The following is a 20,992-nucleotide window of genomic DNA, read 5'->3' as shown; positions in this document are numbered from 1 at the left end:
AACCTTTTTATTTTATAAATAAAAACGTCCAAAATGTAGGCTACACAACTTATAATTTCAAGTGAGAAACTGGAAGCTATGCTGTCTACTCTGTCAAAAACATGCAGCACGTCAGACAATATATTCGCACTAAACCATATAGCGCATTCTCAAATCCATCCATTCATAAAAAGGTTACTGGGCAACTGACGAGTAGCTAAGTTTTAGCTCCGATTTTTCTCGCACTTTGGACTTTGAACCCTGACTAACAAGTGAATAGTGTCCAGCCAATGGCGCTGCGAGCTGGTGCAACACTGTCAGAATCAATCCGTGCATATTAGAAAACTTTTTGCAATTTATTGCAATAATTGTTTAAGGCCAATTCGCGATTTAAATCATCATAAAATAACTTTGCCGGAGAGTAATTTCCTGTGCTCTTGGGGGCCCTCTGGTGGCCAAGGGGGCCCTAAGCAGCCGCTTAGTTCACTTATGCCTTGAGGCGGCTCTGTGTGATAGTATTGCATTGTTACAGATCGTATTGATTATGTGTACGTGTCGAACTTAACATACCTTAGCACGCTGTCACAGGCTGGAGAATCCTTTATTTGAGGTGTTATTGGTTCATTTGTGATCAGACTCGGACTTGTAACGTTATGGGCGAGGGCTCGCAAAGCCAAACGTCCCGGGCCTATGTTTTTCAGACCGGCTACCAAAGCGTAAGCATGGCCTGCTGACAGGCTATCTTAAATAGTGAAATAACATTCCTTTCTTGCGCGTGCGTGCGTGTGTAAGGTTCGCATTTATTCACCGATCGGACCGGCCAAGTAATAAATAACATTCCAATCAATCGCGGGTGGAGGAGAGATGAATCATTGTGTTTGTTTGATAAAGGCATTTTGCAAGCATTTCTCCACACGCTTTCAAAACAATTCACACATGTAATGAGGGGAGCTAAAGCTCATTAAATTTGCAAATCTTATCCAATCCTAGCCATGGGCGTTTACTTCCAAGTCTTCAGTGCGGCACGCCCATCAAAACAGAGCGTGTCTTGAGAGAGCCTCAAAACCAGGGTAGAAAAATATCCCGTTACTTATTCATTATGATGTTTTTGAATGTAAAAACCACACAAACGTCATAAGTTGACCTCAGACAACAGTATAAAATAATTAAAAAAGCCAGTTTATAACCCCTTTAAAACATCAATTTCCTGTATCAAGGAAGACTTCACAAGATGTTCAAAATCTTATAAAGATGATAATCTTCCCAAAGATTCTATACCCGCTGTCCATGACTTTTTTTTTTAAATCTGACAAATGCTGATATAAAAGACATTAAAGGTCCCGTTTTTCGTGTTTTTTTTGAAGCTTTGATTGTGTTTACAGTGTGCAATATAATATGTGTTAATGTTTCATGTGTAAAAAAACACAGTATTTTTCACACAATTTACTGATCTGTATACCGCTGTTTTCACTGTCCTCAAAACGGCCTGAGAATTTCCTCGTTCTATGAAGTCCCTCCTTCAGAAATACGTATCGAGTTCTGATTGTGCCAGCGGTTCCCGTGTTGTGATTCGACAGCAGCTTAGCACACGTTGCCTGAGAAGGTCACGCCTCTTACCATAACGGGGAGATGAACGCACTCAAACTAAAGCCCCTGAAGGCCAAACAAAGGTGATTTGACTCCGGGATGGAAATAACAGCGTCTGATGGCGACAAACGCAACCGAACCGAACCGAACGCAACACTCCCTCTTCTCCACGAGGGAGCAACAAGACCACGCCCCCTTTTTCGCGTATTCTTGTGGGCGGAGGTTAGTCAACAAACTGCTCTACTGACGTAATTAAAGCAGGAAATACCAGGATGTAGTCCAAACCAGCCGTTCGCTGTAGGCTTTGAAAGGGAACTTCTGTTAAATAAAATATCTCGCTTGGCATTGAACTTTGAGCTTTATAATTTTACAGGTATTATTTATGCTCTAACAGCAACATTACATACTAACTAAAGTTTGAAAAATGGGATCACGAAGAACAGGACCTTTAATAAAACTATCACTAAATTTATTTGGGCCAGTAAGCGACCTAAAGTTAAATTACAATTACAATTGCCCACTGATGGTCACTTCCAAACTTTAAATAGTATGGGCAATACAGGCTAGGATTCTCCTAGATTGGATACATAAACCCAGATTATCAGACCAGAAAACCCAAATCCCTTACAAGGTAAAAGAAAAGCATGGAGTAAGAACTTAAAATGTGACATTAAAAATGCCTGAGAAGATATTATCAGACTACCCTTTAATGTGTCTGTCTGTAATACATTTAAGGAAATGCAATTTAACATAGAGCTTATAGGTCTCTGAACAAATATAGCAAAATAAATACAAGTGTATCTCCCCTATGTCCTAAATGCAACAACAGCATCGGAACATTCTTTCATTGTCTCTGGGAATGCCCTTTGGTTGCTGCTTTTTTGGAATGGTGTTTGTGATAAACTATCTATAATATGTAAACAGAAGGTTACAGCCTCCTCACTCATGAGCTTGCTGGGTGTATTTCCCTCCCCTTTTTTGGAATGCTCAGATGTCTTTAAAACAATACTGATGTAAGGGAGGAAATTCATTATACATGGGTTGGTACTGAACCACCCCTTATTAAGGACTGGATAATCCTAATTAAAGAAACTATACTTCTGGAAAAGATTGGATAGATGTTAAAAAAAGTACATCTAAATAATTTTAAAAAACACTGTCCCTCTTAACTGTCTTGCCATTGATTACAAGTCTACTGTGTATCCTTAAATGCTCACATGATTATATTGTAATTCCGGATCGGAGCAGTGCATTGGAATGCAAAACACACTCAGGAAGGGGCTACGTAAAGTTAATGTGTAATTAATTTCACCACCAACAACTAATGGGCTGTTTTCTACTATCTCTCTAGGATGACAGTTAACAGATCATATCACCTGCATGACCTCTCTCCTCTTCTGCACGACCTTTAGCTCAGGGTTTAACCAATCACTACATTCCTGCTACTTCATTTCTAAGTAACTAAACACCAATAGTCAGTAAATAGGTAATGGAGCAAATGTGTGGCATGTGCTCAGACTTGAGTGGGAGAAACACAGAGAGATTCACTGCTATAACGGCACTCTGGTCCCCAGTGAGGGTTCACATCTCACATAAAACGGGACTGAAGCAAAGGCAACTGGGAACGACATTCCTAAGTGTGTACATTAAAAGGGGATTGTTTAAAGGCAATTAAATAACCACAGAAAGCTTTAGTAAAAGGAAGGAATTTATGCTCCTGTTTGGGTGAAAATGATCCAGAAGCATTTCAGATTCTTCTGGGAATCTGGTGCTCATTTTACAAATTCACAGGGGATAGTAGCTGTGTTAAACACTACGAGGAAGCCTATCAGAACCCTGGATTATCAAATCAACAGCACATACATACATAATCTAAACAATATACACAGATGAGGAGACACAAAAACAGCCTCCATTTCCCTCAGAGTCCTCGCGCCTTGACTAAAACACTCTGTGAGGATGAAGTGGGTTTGTCGTCATCCTCGACAACCACCTCTTTGGTCACCCCGCATGTGTCCACAACAACCGCCATTTTCTTTAAGTCCTCATATTTTTTCTGTCTATCAGCCATGGCTGTGCAAGCCTCAATCACTTCGTCGCTTTCAAAATCATAATCGCTCTTCAGCTCTGGAGCTTCCACAAGGAGCCTTCGGGCTTCTTCTTCCTGTGTCGTCCTTTCACGGAGAGCTTGTTGCTTCTCCCGGAGCTGTAAGGCCCAGCCTAGGTCTTGCTCCCAGAGGAGGCGCTCAGACGGATGCAGGTGCACCGCCACTTGGAAGGACCGTACAGCCTGGAACACACACGGAACATGAAACATAAGCAAAGGTGAAACTAGATGAAGAATGCACAGATATAGATATACAGTAACGTTCAAAGGTTCAGTTAGATTTTTAAAAATGTTTTAAAAGTCTCTCACCAAGGATGCATTTATTTGATCAAAAATACAGTAAAACAGTAATATTGTGAAATTTTAATTACGAATAAAAAAATAATTTCTATTTGAATATATTTTAAAATGTAATTTATGATGGCAAAGCATCATTACTCCAGTCTTCAGTGTCACATGATCCTTCAGAAATCATTCCAATATGCTTATTTGCTGCTCAAGAGACATTTTGTTATTATTATCAATGTTGAAAAAGTGTCACTTAACATTAATGATGCTAAAAATTTGGGTAAACCGTGATACATTTTTTCAGGATTTGATGAATGAAAAGTCCAAAAGAACAGCATTTATTTGAGATACAAATCAATTTTACAATCAATGTTTACAAATATCTTTAATGTCACTTTTGATTAATTTAATGCATCCTTGCTGAATTTCTTGGTAACACTTTACAATAAGGTTTCATTGTTAACATTAGTTAAATGTATTAACTAACCATAATTGTTACTGTATTTATTCATCTTTGTTATTGTTAGTTTATGAAAATCCAGCAGTTCATTGCATTAATTAAGATTAGTAAATGCTGCAGTTCATTAGGTCATGTTAACTAATGAAACCTTATTGTAAAGCGTCACCAATTTCTTTAAAAACAGTAGTGTGAATGATATAGATATGGGTGATACAGTATACCAAAACGGTTTTATTAAAAATATTACATTTTTCAAAATAATCAACTTTAGATTTCAAAACAACTTTAAATTGAAGCCAATAAATGTGGGAATATTATAGCAAAGCTTGGGTCACATTGCACAAAAAAAAACATGATAAAAGCAAAAAGTGTTATAAATTATTTTATTTTATTAAATTATTTAATGTTTGATATGACCAAAAGCAGTGACACACTGAATGCTAACTCTGCTAAAATACAACATGCACAGACTCTGTGCTGCACTGCAATTCAATGAGCATGAACAGATGTTTATTCCACATTCAAACAGAAGCATTCATGACTCCTCACTAGTTCTCAAGATAAAATAAACCTCTGCAGCCTTCTGGAACAACAACACACACAAAAAAAGTGTACTAAAACAACTCCCCATTTCCCATTTCTTCCCAAACACCCACTTCAAAAAACAACAGTTAAAAAGAAACAGGCATGTGGTTTCAGCTCAATAAAACTAAGTACGGATTGATAATAAGCCTAAACAAATCACATCATCCATGCTTGCATACAAAGAACAGCAGCTGCAAACCACATTATTATGAATGCAACAGCATCACATTCTTCATTACACACACTGAACTACTGCATGTGTCAGATATGCAGGGCGATGTGTCACAGATGTATTCCACACTCAATATCCAGTATCCACAATGTTAAAATCGCTGTCAAAAAAAGCAAAATATGTATGTTATGAAGATGGCTTTTTATGTGCCAACTGCATTACAGCTAGTTGAGTGTTGAAGAGGTCGTTCAGTCTATGGAGAACTGCAATAACACATGCTCATTTACTTCTGTATGAGGTCTAAAGCCTTGTTCCTGCTGTGAATCAGTCAACCTGTTCATGTTACCCAGGGGATGAGGGGATAAAAGAGGGAGAGAGAATGACATTTGCTCTCGCTTCATTCCCTGAGCAAATAACGAATTCATAAATAGGATTTAGTGGGGCGTTTTACCTTCATAATTGCCCTATTGACTCAACAATCTACAAAAGGAACGATCGACTCTTTCAACAGAAACACTAGATCACGTATCAGCCTGAAAGAGGAAGAATATCAGAGCCAGTGTGAGCCGGAGCCAAGAATCCAGCCCTTGTCAAAAAGAAAACCTTTAATGAGGAATAAAGCCATGTGATGGCTCTGGGAGACCTTTTCTCCTCCAGGGTCCTGATTGATTTAACAGAGATGATGATTTCGACAGTTGTGATGAAGTTATGGCACAGATTCATTCAATCTTGCCCTACTATTAGGAGTGACTAACACATCAAACTGAATAGTGCCGAATCCTACAAAATGTTTGTGTGTGTGTGTGTATCCATAAACAAAAGTTACTAGACACTTATATGTGGTTATAATAAGGCTACACAATATATCGAAATGATCGTAAATGTACACATCGCTTTATGCATATCGCAACGGCATGCGATATCTGCATGATTTTTTATAGGCTATTTCAAAACGTTGCAAAAAGTGTACGTTTTAGGTCAACGCAAATGGCAGAGAATAGACTGGGTTGGTCTGGGTACTGATATGCGTAATAACCAGTGGAAAACAACTCATTGCGGGACTTGCTCTGACACACACACACACACACACACTCACCCGAAGCGCAAGCACAAGCCGCCTCTCAGACAGTGTGCGATCCCGAAATCAGTTCTCTTTTGCAGATTATAGCACTCCAATGGTCAAATACACACTGTTATGTCAAAATGTCTTGGCGAGTATTCATGTAAACACAGTGGGTTACAGAGTATGTGAGTGGAGTGGAGCGGAGCGGCTTCAATAATCACTCCGCTCCAGCTCCGCTCTGGGTTCACCATTTCCCGCTCCTCGCTCACTGATATCAGAAACACCGTTTCACTCCAAGGAAATTTGCAGCTAAACGCTTAAGTATTTAAGTAAGCTCTGAAATATCACAAAAGTTTGCATTATAACATGCATTAAATGAAAAAAATGAATAAAGAAAAGGAGTTTCAATGTGGTTTATTGGAACACTAGTGTGCAAACGTTTGTTTCTACGACATGCCAAGCTTATTAGGCTTTATCAGCATTAAAAGTAAAATATTATTGCTGCTTTTTGCAATGCAAATTTTGTTTGGAAAGATGAAAATAGTACGTTTTCATCAGTTATTTTATCTACGGGTCACTACATTACAGATTTCTGCTCAACTGTAAACAGATAAGCACTGTACACATTTGTTTGAATGTGAATAAGTGCTACCTGTTTAAAATGTGCTTTCACCCGATCATATTCAGTATGTAGAAGGTACAAAAGAATTCCTTGAACATCCCGCTCATGTCTATCGCCATCATCATAACCTTTACATTCTTTCTGATTTGAGTTATCCATCTGTATCAAGCTAGTTAAATGTGTTTAACATGTGAGTTCTGGCTAAAAATGCAGTTATATTATAGGCTGTTGGCATGAATTGTACTCGTGATGGAGTGGTAGTGGAGCGCTCGGAGCGAGTGAAAACCACAATGCAAACATCTGCTCCTCACTCCATTCAAAATCACGCCGCTCCGCTCTCACTCCACTCATACTCTGGTGGGTTGTGTCTTCAGTGAACGTAAACATTTGGGAAAGAAATTGGATGCGTGTATTAGGTCTTAAAGTGACAGCAGTCTAATAAGTCAGTCAAACGACAAAAGATAAAGAGAAAAGTCACGCAATGCTCTTGACGGAATAACATTTGTAGCTTTGATTCATATTAATGTATATTTAATTAATGTGAAGGCTTTGCAGTGTTTTAGTTTTACATTTGATTAATCAGTTTCTGTATTGTTTCTTAATAAAATAAACACGATAATTAGATATAATTGTATCTAATATTTATTTTTCATGTTGATATAACTATATATTACCAAGTTGAGCAAAGAGTGGTATTTAAATGTTTTGTTTTGTTTACATTGATGTTGAAATTACATTGCCAGATTTGTGACATTACTCTTTATGTAATGCTAAAACACTGCTGTTCACTTTCAGAAGTTGTAGTGTGGCTTTCTTTCCCCAGGAAGAATGTTAAACATGTATATCATTTTCATTTTTTAAATATTTTTAAATATATAATTTAAATTGATTCTACACACTTAAAGCAATATTGTATTGCATATCGAATATTGCATTATTTAACAAAGCATCACATATCGCATTTGTCTTCAGTATTTTGCAGCCCTAGGTTATAACAATAACATGAACGTCAACATGATACAGAAATTCATCCAATCTATTTTCAAAATGCATGTTATTGATATTATTGTAAATGATTCATCCATGCTTATGGATGGTTAATTTTTTCATTATTCTTTACCACATAATTTTTAATGTCATAACGATCTTCTGGAGAAACAACAGACTTCCTCTCGTTGATGTACTTCAAATTTCTCCAACTATCCACATTTTTCACCACAAGATCTCATTTAGATTAGTATTTTATTTATTTTTTTGATAATTTGTTTCACAATATGAAACAACTGATCGGTCACTGCAATAAAAAATAATAAAAAAACAACAACAGTAATTTATAAGAAAAACTTTGCTACACCTTTTGTGATGCCTAAAATGTATGAAAATATATTGTTGTTACAGGAAAGAAAACAACTGATACTTCATCTCCAACCTCTTCATTTCTCGCTCAAACTTAACAGATCTTTCCATTGGAATGAACTGTAGATTTCCAAGAACGGCATGATTTTCAGGAAAATGTGGTAATACTGATTGGATATTAATCTTAAGTTGGCTGGAATGATTTGTACATTGTAAAACAGTTATAAGAGCTGTTTTTCTCCTTCTATTATGCAATAACGTGATTAAAAACAGTGGATAATATAAATCAGAATCAAGGTAAATGATAAATCAAATTAATAGACACAGGCCTCATTTAAAAGTGATAACTTAGCACAGACTCAAACGTTTAAACAACGCATTAACTTTTCCATACAACAACATTTTCCATAGTTTTGGACAATTTCTATAAAGTTCCACTTAAAGCTATCCAAACGCACAGGAGAGATGTGCATAAGTAAAATAATAAAAGCAAAACCTCGTCTAATAATATGTCAGTAAGGTTTTAGGCGGAGCTTAACGAAGAATCAATTATCATAGCAGCAGTTCTAAGAAACGAAAGCTCTCTTAAAAATCACAGAACGTAAACATTAGTCTTAACATTTCACTTGAGTCCTCCAGGTTATTTTTCTCTTTGGTGAATTACTTGACATGGCATGCTCAGGCCAAAATAGTAAAGTATTTATTCAAACTCTAGCCAACCTGTCAAGCTCAGTGTGTGCGATGAGTGTTTAGACAGACAGACACACACACACACACACACACACACACACACACACACACACACACACACACACACACACACACACACACACACACACACACACACACACACACACACACACACACACACACACACACACACACACACACACACACACACACACACACACACACACACACACACACACACACACACACACACACACACACACACACACACACACACACACACACACACACACACACACACACACACACACACACACACAAACACACACACACAGGTCAGGGCATGTAAGGTGTGGCAGTGTTCCTCTTCAAGTAATCTTCCATGCTCCAGGGCTTGGCTGTACTGAACTACACACTTCATCACAATGACACTTTATCTGTGTGATGGATAAATGGTAGAGGGACTCAATTCACCTCATACTGACTGACAAAGGATGCAGAACCTGGTTTCAGCAGAACCTGATTTCGTCAAGTGCAACAGGTTCCTGGGTCAACATCTTTGTTGATTCTGGAACAACATTCTAATCAACCAAACAGATTTGAGGGACAAGTTTATGTCAGTGTATGTCAAGTTACGGCTTACAACCATGGCTAGGTGCTTCTACATCAGTGTTATTCACCTATCATTTCCCTCTGATTTTAGGGCAAACATATTGGTTGGATTAGGTTTAGGGGTAGAGATATAGTTAGGATTACATTTTCAGACAGGAATTTTCTTCCAGGATCAACAAAATATGTTGAACCAGGAACGCGTCTAACTCAACAAAATCAGGACGTGCGGCAAAGACACTGATACCATAACAGGACTCGAGGTTGTTCTGTTTACAAATGGCAGAGATGCCTCAGTACGCTGAGTAAACTGCTTGTGTGGAAACAGTTCATCACCTCAATAACTGATTCCCAAGGTCGGCTGTTCATAAAGCCTAAATAGGGCTACTAATTAAAATATTTTTTTGTCAATTTCTGAGGATAATTATATACTATTCAACATTACAGTACAACTGAAAGCCATCATTTTTAACATTGAATAGGCCTAAAAAAATAGTATAACAACTTAATTTAATAACTTAATTTTCACATAATAATTCATATTACATTTAATATAGTGATGTTTCGGTCTCTGTCAATATCAGCGATTCTTTTCCTAAGTTTATTCTGCACAGTAATTTTTCACAATAAGTAAGAAAATTACAAGTTAAAAAATTTGATATTGATATTTTTATGCAAGACATTTATTATACACTGTTCACTATCAAAAAAATAAGGTCGGTCCAAAGGTAATCAATGAACAGAACTCTGCTCGTCGAATCTAAAAATGACATTGAATCTGTTGACTTATTATTACATTCAAACACAGTTATGAACAACATGATTATTTCTTAGTGGGTTCTCTTAAGGAGAGAAAAACAATATTGTGAAATGAAATGTTGTGGTGGTTCTATGAATGTTAAGACCTGTCAGGACTGATTTAACTGTATACTTATAGCTTAAACAGGACTGGCAAGATAACTATGACTAACAATGATGTTGTCCGTAAAATCTACTTACTAGATCCACTTCGCCAAGACCTAGTTGGGCTCGGCCCAGAGTTTGCCACGCCTCCCACCAGAGGGGGCGGAGTTTGGTGGCCATCTCTGCAGACTGCACAGCCAGGAACACCTCTTGAAGGGTGATCAACACCTAAGGATTACACATTTAAAAAGGTTACAAGTTGACAGACTCACCTCTTGAAATATTCTCAGCACAAATGTTTAAATCTGAACAGATTTCAGAACCGTAGGCATCATACAGTTGCCGACTTTGTAAATGGTTACAGAAAAATCCTGAATCATCATAAACCAAACGACTGAGGATCACACACTACAAGACTTTCAAGTCGTTCTGAACACAACAAACTCATAAGATTTTAGTCAGAAATCCAAAACTACGGAATAAAAAGCACATTAGAGAATTTTTGAGATGACAACTGAATTAGACTTCAAGTTTGGCCTACAAATAAATGTCAAGACTAAGCAGCTCAATTCATATCTATCTGATGTAATTTAACATTTTATTTTAAACGTCAATAAAGTGTTATCACATTGCAAAACATCCACTTGGGTCATAAGATGGACAATATAAATGACAATGAGTGAGCAAACACTGCACTACGTGACAACATGAGGATGTTCTTGCATCACAGATGTTTCCATTATGGAGTTTTATTTACTTAAAGCCTTTAAATTCAGGTCAGACCAATAATCAAAGTAAATACCAGCTTTATACAATGCAGGGTGTTGCCAGGGTAACCGCAGTTGAAGGACACAACTGGGCTGTAAATAATTAGTTTCCAGCAGGTTTGGTTCTGAATTTGCAGGCAGGGGGAAAAATGTTAGATTCACGTGTTGAGGTTAGCGTCCCATTAAACAGGTGTGTGATAAGCAGATGCAGGGAACATGGTGGGAGAAAAGAGAGGACAAATAAAAAAAAAATAAACCATGCAAATTCAACTTGATTTCAAACATTGCTTGTAGATCGATCAGGGCAAGACCAGAGCCAACCAGCTGCTCCAATGCGATCAGATTTCTAATGAGACACACACTCAGTCATCACCTTCTCATTCTTTTCAGGTCACTCCCCATACATGATCATGGGATCAGCCAGGAAAAGGTCACTACTTTGGTTTACAAGAAATGGATAATAAGGACAGCCATGCGACCAGTACTAAAACAACACCCTAACCTATGCTGCACTCAAATGCTTCTGGGAAATTCCTACTTGCGAGTTTGGAAATCATAATGACATGATGTGCGTTCAAGTGATTTTGTTCAGAATAAAATGGACTGACTGGACAAATTCATATTGACAGGAAGCTTTTAGGTTTAAAATGCACATTAGGTGTTCAGTGGCAAACAAAAAATGTAAACGTCAATATTCACAATGATGTGTTATGATCAATAACAATTTGAAAGAAAGTACAGAGTTCTCTTCTGGTAATTATGGCTTTATGCTGTCGTTCATATGCACTCAACTCAAATTAAATCATTCTGACATGACTTCAATGGACAAATAGATGTTTGACCTATAGTGAAGCTTCACTGCCATCCATTACCAACAAGGAACGCTTTTGTATATAGTTAAATACAATAAGCTTTAGCTAAATTGACAAGTCATAAACCAATTCATGCAATTTTCCATTGATTTCCTCTTTGTAACACTTTTTCGAGTATATCTTATGGAAAGGAATGGGTAAATGCGTTTTTTTGTTTGTTGTAAAACTAATAGAGACACATTTGTATGGTAAAACCTGTTCTATCATTGTGTTACATTCAGAGTTTGGCATAGACTATTTGATTTAGGTTTATCCAGTTTCTGGAGTTTGCACCCACATTACGAGACTCTGAATGAGAGCACTAGATGAGAACATCCAACCGTTATTGCTTTGATAGGAAATTTAATCAGGAAATAAAGGTGCGCAGAGTACAACCTGTCATTTCACACACACATACACACACACACACACATCCGTGCCATGAAAAACAACACTGCAAAAGACAGGGTTACAGAGACATCAAAGACAAGACACTAAAGCCAAAGATAAGATGAAGAGCGATGAAAGGGGAGTTTAACAAAAAGTGAGCAATAATAGAGGGAGAGATATACAGAAAAAGGGATTGTGAAAGGATGAAAAAAGAAAAAAAAACAGGGTTACAGACTGAACAGACCAAGTGACTAGATGCGATGACTGCTGCTGGATGCCATCTGTCCTATGTTAGTGATATTAATGAGTGTATATGTACTCACCTTAGCTGAGCCAATGGACATGCGTATATTTATTTCTAAAGCACATACGTGTGTGTGTTTTTCTATCCCGGTGGGGACTCCATGAGGAATATATATATATATATATATATATATTTTTTTTTTTTGTGATGGGTAGGTTTAGGTATGCAGTTAGTGTAAGGGGATATACAGTTTATACAGTATAAAAACCATTACATCTATGGAGAGTCCCCACAAAGATAGTGAACCAGGTGCGTGTGTGTGCGTGTGTGTGCGTGTGTGTGCGTGTGTGTGCGTGTGTGTGTGTGTGTGTGTGTGTGTGTGTGTGTCTAAGCAAGTATGCAAACATCTACATTTAGGGCCATTCAGTAATTTTTATTCTGATAGAAAAAAAATTAAGAAGAGAAATTCAAAAAAAGTTATTACAATTACAGAACTTTAAAATCTATCAATACCTTCTGTTTAGTTTTATTCAGTTGTCAAAGGGATGAAAATAATCAACTGAAAAACTCTTGTCTGTGCCAGATCCAAGATCCTGTATTGTCCTGTCAGCAGACTCTCATCTTGACTGTCAGAGCTAAAGCTGAGATGAGATCATGGGAGTGTATAATGGACAGATGACAGTGCAAAAGACAGGATATTAAAGGTAAGATGAGTGAATGAGGTACACAATGAAGGAGGAGGAGATAAAAAGGCAAATCCTAAATTTAAAAAAAAGGCATCTTTGGCTTATCATAGCCCGAAACCATTGGGCCACTGAATTGTTAACTCTGCCATCTTAAAAATAATACTATCTGTTCTGTAACTTTAACAGTAATTATTAAGTGTTTGGCATATATACCATGTGATTTGTGCAAAAGCAGGCGATTGTCAACAAAGTCACTGGATAAAGACTTTGCTCCAGCTTGTTAACACTGAAGGAGCAGCCTGGAGGGTCGTCAAACTGCTTTTTTCTTTTCCCAGCACATTATATGGTCTTAATGCTGTCATTCATCCTCGTAAAACAGGTTTACTATTCATTACAAGTTGCTAAAAGATTGTGATCTATAAAGTTGAACTTTTTCAGAAACCACCTCCTACCTGCTGAAGCAAACTCAATGAACCATGGCATGTTCATGGAATTACTTTAACAACCACTCAGTGAATAAGAAAATATCAATAATACAATTATATTGCACAACTGCCACTTTCAACATCAGTCATACATTTAAACATTTTATTTTCACATTATTTGTGAAATTTGCTTCATTTCTTATTATCTTAAAAGCTTTGCTCTTTTATTTATCCATTAGTCAGACAGACAGGATAATAAAAGAAAAGCAGCCAACAAGTGAGAAGCACTCCTTCAATATTGCTTGTTTTTAACATTTCATTGTGTTCAACATATTTCTTCACAAATACAGCGGTGGTAGACAGATGGTTATGTATCTTGGCTAATAACATAAAGGATCCCAGGTCCGATCCCAAGTAAATGTGACTCATAAACTGGTGAGTTAATGACAAACTGTAATAACTGTTGCTCTTGAGCAAGTCCTCTTAAACCCAGTGGGGCTTTCCCTACATTAAGACACAAGAAAGCATCTGCTAAATGGCACCATTTTATTTATGCTGAAGTGGGCTGTTTTGTCATGAACGATGTTTAAAATTAGCAGTTACATCCAGAGTGAAGGAGAGGTACAGTATTGTCCAAAGTGTTCTCTCTGTAAGATACAGTTTGTTTGTGCAGTACCTAACTGTGAGAGAAGAGAAGGGAGAATACTTAAAAAAACCTAGATGTCAAAATGTTCTGTTATAAAGCCACAGATAGGGAGTGTGTTTGGCGAGTGAAACTTGGGGAGGAGGAAATGAAAATAACAGCCAGAGAAAAAGAGAGAAGCGAGGAAAAGAGTGTGTCAGCATAACAGCTGTGAATCTCTACATCTGCAGTATATTCCACTATTGCAGACTTACCATCAATTTTATAGTGTATATAAAAATAAAAATAAACAGTTTTTACCTGTGACTTCATCTCATACAGAACTGCATCATCTGGTGTAAGCTGAAGCGCGTCGTCCCACCTCTTCAATGCCTCCCAGTTCCTAGAGCAAACACATACAGAAAGTTCCCCGGTCAATTATCATTTAAAGGATCAAACACACAACTGCAGTATATGCAAATACACATTCAAGAATGCAAACACAATAACTTTTGAACTTTATCTTGATGAATCTCATTTCTACAAGCAGCAGGTTGCTTCATCATTTTAACAATTACAACAAACTGTCCTCAAAGCCTAAACCTCAAGCATGTCAAACTTGTTTTTATCAAGGTAGATTCATATGACAAATGGAATTTAAATTATTATGCAAGACCAAACGCAAACTGTATGAAAAAAATTGCCAGTGAATGATCTTATTCATACCAAGAGCACAAAATGAAATGAAAAGCATCTTTCAGCATCTACATCTTTCAGCTAGTCTAGTAACTGGCAAGTATTAGAAGAAAAAAAAAACATTCAATTTTAGTAGCTAATTGGAGTCAAAAAGGTAGTTAATTATAGTAAACAGAACAGATATAGTGATGACCAAACAAAGCACGCATTTTGCGTGGCTTATGAAGTTGAAGACTTGGGGAATAATTCAATCTTCAGTGTTGGATGTAACGCATTACAAGTAAAGCAAGTTACTCGATAAGATTACTTTTTTCAAGTAACATTTCTGTTAAATTTACAACAAAATATCTAATTTACTTTTCTTTTTTTACTGACACCTCTGTCCCCATGTTGAAAGAAATCGGGAGTAAGTCAAGAAGCGTCTAAACATTGTAGTTCTAGACCAGGGTTCCTCATATCCGGTCCTGGAGGGCCACTGATTAGGGTTGGAACTAAACTCTGCAGGGCAAAAACACCTAAACAAGTCAAGGTCTTGTGAGTTTTTGGGTGCTTCTCAAAAGGAAGGCTGCATCTGTACAGAGACTGCGTCCTTCTTAATCCAGTCCTTCTGAGGCTTGTAGTACCAACTCATTTTCCGTCAGTTTGTTTTCATGAATTGGAATGATCGCAAAGGATTGTGGGTGATTTAAGGCCGTGAAGGATACATCCGATGCATCCTACAAAACAGGCCGAATGAAGGAGGTGAAACGAAGGCTGCCTTCCAAGGATCCTTCAAATTGAGATGGCCTTCGGCAACGTTTGATGACGTGGCAGCCGAGATATGCAGCCTTCCGTTTGAGAAAGACCCATGAGAAAATTGTAGGTAGGTGACTTTGATCATGGTTTGAGCTAAACTCTGCAGGACAGTGGGCTTCTAGGGCTGGATTCGAGGAACCCTGTTCTAGACTGCATGCATTTACTCATCTCACTTGTACAACAACAGATTCCGTATTTCTCAAAAGGAATAAAAACAGTGAAATGCAAACAGTCAAGCGAAATATTACACAAAACTTTAATTAAATATACTATGTATTTAATCTCGCTTTATTAAAAGTCTTTGCTGCTGACCTTCGATGATCCAATTCAGCCATGCTAATAAGCAAAAATTACTTTAGATAAACATCAAATTGGTTTAATTTTTTTTGTTTTTATTGCTGAAGTAAGAGTGTTGAACTTTCTTCTCAAAAATTTAGTTTGAGCTGCGCCCTCTACTGTACAGGTGTGAATTTGCATTTCCTTCAGCCGGACGCTTTTTCATTTCACTTTTGGTGTGAACGGGCCTTTACATTTGCCAAAAATATAACTTTTTTTGTTATTATAAAACAAACAAGCAAGCTTAGGCCAACAGAGAAAATGTAATGCATTACTTTTCATTAAAAGTAACACAATTGGTTATTTTTTTTAGGGAGTAACGCTATAATGTATCGCATTCGCAATACTTTTAAAAGTAACTTTCCCCAACATTGTCAATCTTGGCTATAAAGGCAAGACAAACACATGATTCTAGGCTGAAACATAAGAGCTTTCTGGTTCAAAATGCAAAATATATAATACACACAACAAATCAAAAAAACTGAAAAGAATCTTAAATTTAGAAAATTGTACATAGACACACAGACCTTCAGACAATTCTGGCAGACTGAGCAACATTCCCTCTGTAAGGTATGTATGGGGTAAAAACAGGATATTTGTCGACAAGTTTCACACATGTAACTGCATGTCTTCTCTTGTTTTCTTTCATTGCAATAAAAGCAAACTGACAAAAGAGTATATATAAGTGTTTTACTATCTCATCAGAGCAAGGGTAAAAAAAATTCAACAAGTTTACCCTTGCTTGTTGTCAATGAATTAATTGTAACCGAAACTAAACGTTTTTTACCTGTTAATTAGGAGCGGTTTGAATGGTAGATCAACTGTTTTGAAAATAACTTACAGGTACATTGTGTGCCTGAATGTTTTATGCCAGAAAATGCAGCCTTCTAATAAAACCAAAGCAATTACTGCACCTACGTCACAAAGGTTGTAATGTGAAGTTCAAATTTCATATAACGTCACTTGTTGAAAATGCTCGTAATGAGGGTCAGACCTGATTACCACATTAAATTAAATATCTTGCAGCTTCCCATAATTCCCTAGGCCAGGCAGTCACCTCTTCACAGAAGCAGATCCTGTATTTACACAATGGGAACTTAACTAGTGTTAAACATTGGCTGTGCAAATACAACATGCAGTTTTTCTGAGAGTCCATAAAACGGTCCAGCTTCTTTAAGCTGTGCCATGTCTGTGTTTATCATGCAAATAGTGCAGGGTACTTTTCAAAGTCCTGTGGTAAATGATGAGATAAGGGCTTCCTCTGCAAGAATTCATCAAATCATCCTCAGGTAAAGAAAAAAAAAACCTCAGTAATTTACAAAGAATTTACTGGATTTTTTCCAGGTACGTGATTGTGAAACACGTCATAAGCCTGTATGGAAAGGCAAAAAGAACATAGTGTTACAGTACCTGCAAAAGAGGGCATAGGTATGAGGAGAGGCGTATATCCCTGTCATCTTTTCACACCAAAGTAACAAAAACGTGTAAATAAAACGTTATGCTGCTGATACTATATATAGAACTCTCTCTGTATTTAATATTAACTTTAACAGTATCATATAATGTTGAAACACCTCAACAAGATTATGGTCAGAAAGGTCAGATAGCTACATAAGAAGTAGATTTAAATAACAAATATGCTCTACCACTATTTTATTGTGTTTTATTAGTGGAAAAGTTAGATTGTGGCAGATGTTTGCCGAAACCATGTGACCCTCATATTAGATTTCTCATTATACAGAGGTTATAAATAACACGCGCAAATGGCCAAAGATCTTAGCGTAGAGAACGCAGACAATATGAAACAGGAAGAACACAGACTCACAAACACAACACAAATAAATAAATGCACTTTAACGGTTGGACCTAAGCAAGTGCATGAGAGCAGTTACAAGTCTATAGTTTTTCCTTTGTATGCGATACAGATCTGGTTTCTCTGCGAAATGATATTTGAGTCTGATATTTCCAATTCAATCCAAGCCATTTTGGATAAGTAACTTCTGTGTAAACAATTAGGTCAGATATTCAATTTTTATTTTAATCTAATTCATCATAATTGCATGTTTCATTTACCCTTGGCATAAATATTAACATTTATATTAATATATATTATTTATATTAATATAATGAATTGCACTATATGAAGTATTACACAGAAAGGTGCAAAAATATATTTGTTTAAAATGACACTTGCTTTGAACAGTAGCGATAGGCGTAAAATGTAAATTAATACATTTAGGAGCAAATGCTCCTACAATTTCATATTATAACAAAAAAATATTTTTCAGCATTCAGTATGGGATTTAACTGATTGATTCAAAGATTAAGTAGCTTATACAGACTGGGTTTTTGTATTGTCTTCTGGGGTTTCTCAGACCAGTCGGTTACAAAATTTCCATTTAAATGTTACGGAAATGAGTCAACATGGTGCACTGCACATCCTTAATTTTTTCATATTACCACGGAAGCATGTTTGAAATGATTGACCAATGTCTGATATGGACCCAATTTAAAAGGTCATGTGAATATACTCCAAAAAAACCCATACAAGCAGAAAATTAGACTTGGGTAAAGGGGTTAGCGTAAACATAGTCAATGATGCACTGAGCTAGCAAAACATTTACAACATCACATTACAATGTGCTGGTATGTTGTCTTTATGGCCATGTTGAGCCTTGAATCACGTGAAGCTTAGAGATTTTAATTAACTATTATGGTCATCCTTAATGTAACGGACACTACGACACTGCAGTGTCAAAGTACTATTTGTCCAGCACTTTGTAACTGTGCCTTATACTTTCCCTGCTAAGCCGTCAATATTTCATGAACCCCCTGCAAACGTAATCAGCTTTTAATCTAAAAAGGCAAATAAAATAAAGACAAAAATGTGACCGCTGAGGAATTTGATATCATTCAAGCATGAAGTCTTAATATCACCGATTATGCTAATAAATTTGTTTAAAAAAAGAACACATTTATCAGCAAGATATGGATATTAATGTTCAGGCCAGCATTAGGAATATGCAGACTAGGTATTAATAGGTCAACTGCTTTTGTTTTAGCACTTTCGGAACTTAAATTACAGAGGTATAAACATTTATTGTCAATTCTGCAATGGAAACTTACAAATGGTCTCATTTCATCCCACTTAATGGAGTATTGCAGGAAAGTTTAACTCGAAACGAATGTCATCCAGGAAATAGCCCCACTAATAGCGGAAAAGCTCCAACATGTGTCAACATTAGTGACAGGAGACACAAACCATCTGTCCTGTCACTTTTTTCATTGGAGACAACTGAACATCAACGAGACAAGGATTATGAGGGTGTTCACATGCCCTCATTTGGGCCCATAATCACACAATTAGTGACAGGAGACACAAACCATCTGTCCTGTCACTTTTTTCATTGGAGACAACTGAACATCATTGAGACAAGGATTATGAGGGTGTTCACATGCCCTCATTTGGGCCCATAATCACACACTGGTCAAAAAAGGCATCTCTCCTAAACTGAATGTTTTGTTTCATGTATTTAGAGTAAAAGACAAATTGAGTACCTTCCAGTCTTAAAGCGGCACTATGTAACATTTCCGTCCACTAGAGGTCGCCTATTTAAAACAAAGGCGTAGTTTGATGACGCCACATTTGGGCGCAGAATCTTGGGACATGTGGTCTTCACCTCACAGCCGGTGGAAAAGAATCGGGATAGGACTCTGGCAGAAATCATGTTCACGGATGTGATTATTAACGTTACTGTAGTATAAAGCAGAGCAGGACCGAGTGTTGGGGGAGCTGAGCAAAGCCGCTGGAGCGATTGTTAATAAGAAGAGCGGAAACACACGCATCGCAAACAGCGGGACTGTTACTACGCCACTTCTGCTTTTCTGGTCATGAGTATGAGGCAACGCAGCTCTGTTTATTATATTATATTATATACATCGGAGTGTGTTGAAAATTATGTTATGACGTTACTCTGCGTTCGCTTGGCGGCTGCTATGACACTTGTTGCACACTGCAGTGACAGTAAAGCGTTTCTGCAAAATAAAACCAGAAACCGAGGGTAACGCAGACATGACCCAATTGACAGGCGACTTCCTCACACGTCCCGGTTCCTTGGTTAAAATAGCAATTTTCTCACGATTTACAAATAGTTGGAAACATTTGGGATATTGCAAGTACAATATAACACTGTTCAACACATGTCACAATTGTGGCACTAATGTGGCAAAAAGTCAGATACCAAATGGTTTTCTCATCTTAAAATGGTTTAAGTGTTGCACTAACAAGTTACTGTAAAACTGCAGTTCTATTATAGGCTTGCTCTTTAACTGAGTGAAAGTTTATAAGAAAGAAAAGTTAAGTACTTAGTTAAGTTAAAGAAACAAAGTCATATCAAAACAGGGATAATTAATTGGTCTCAGGGTTAAATGACAAAGAAGGCAAATTGCTGAGAAAAGCCAACTTATAAAATCCCATGTAGATCAAGAATTAACTTGTTATATAGGGTTTAAAATAAATATACAGCATCTTCTATATAATGTTGCTTGGATAACAATGCAACATTTATAATGCACCAGCAAAAAGTTGTAAAAACACAAAGGAGCAATGTGAGTTTTTGAAATGCAGTCTCGTAGTCAGTGCGTTGTGCTGACCTGTACCCACTGTCCTCCAGCTTCATGTAATTTCCTCATCACAATCCACTTATTCTCCCAAAAACTTGATTATAAGAGTCGCCAGGGGCAACACGCCTCTTCAGGG

General features: G+C 37.1%; 1 protein-coding gene across 2 annotated transcripts in view; it reads right to left on the bottom strand.

The window, feature by feature from the left end:
• Nucleotides 1-2,244: 2,244 nt before the first annotated feature.
• The window catches only part of ttc33 (tetratricopeptide repeat domain 33), a 34,730-nt gene continuing 15,982 nt past the window's right edge, over nucleotides 2,245-20,992 (bottom strand). For both annotated transcript variants that reach the window (XM_079814362.1, XM_079814361.1), the window contains exons 3-5: nucleotides 14,728-14,809; nucleotides 10,518-10,649; nucleotides 2,245-3,856 (exon numbers count right to left, since the gene is read on the bottom strand). In XM_079814362.1, the coding sequence (XP_079670488.1) occupies nucleotides 3,488-3,856; nucleotides 10,518-10,649; nucleotides 14,728-14,809 (583 nt within the window). In that variant the 3' untranslated portion in view covers nucleotides 2,245-3,487. The remainder of the gene's footprint in view (nucleotides 3,857-10,517; nucleotides 10,650-14,727; nucleotides 14,810-20,992) is intronic.

The sequence above is a fragment of the Gobio gobio genome (genome assembly GCF_949357685.1).
Source record: "Gobio gobio genome assembly, chromosome: 4".
Classification (NCBI taxonomy): domain Eukaryota; kingdom Metazoa; phylum Chordata; class Actinopteri; order Cypriniformes; family Gobionidae; genus Gobio; species Gobio gobio.
The sequence above is the reverse complement of the archived record's forward strand: the minus strand, read 5'-3'. Positions and strand labels throughout refer to the sequence as shown.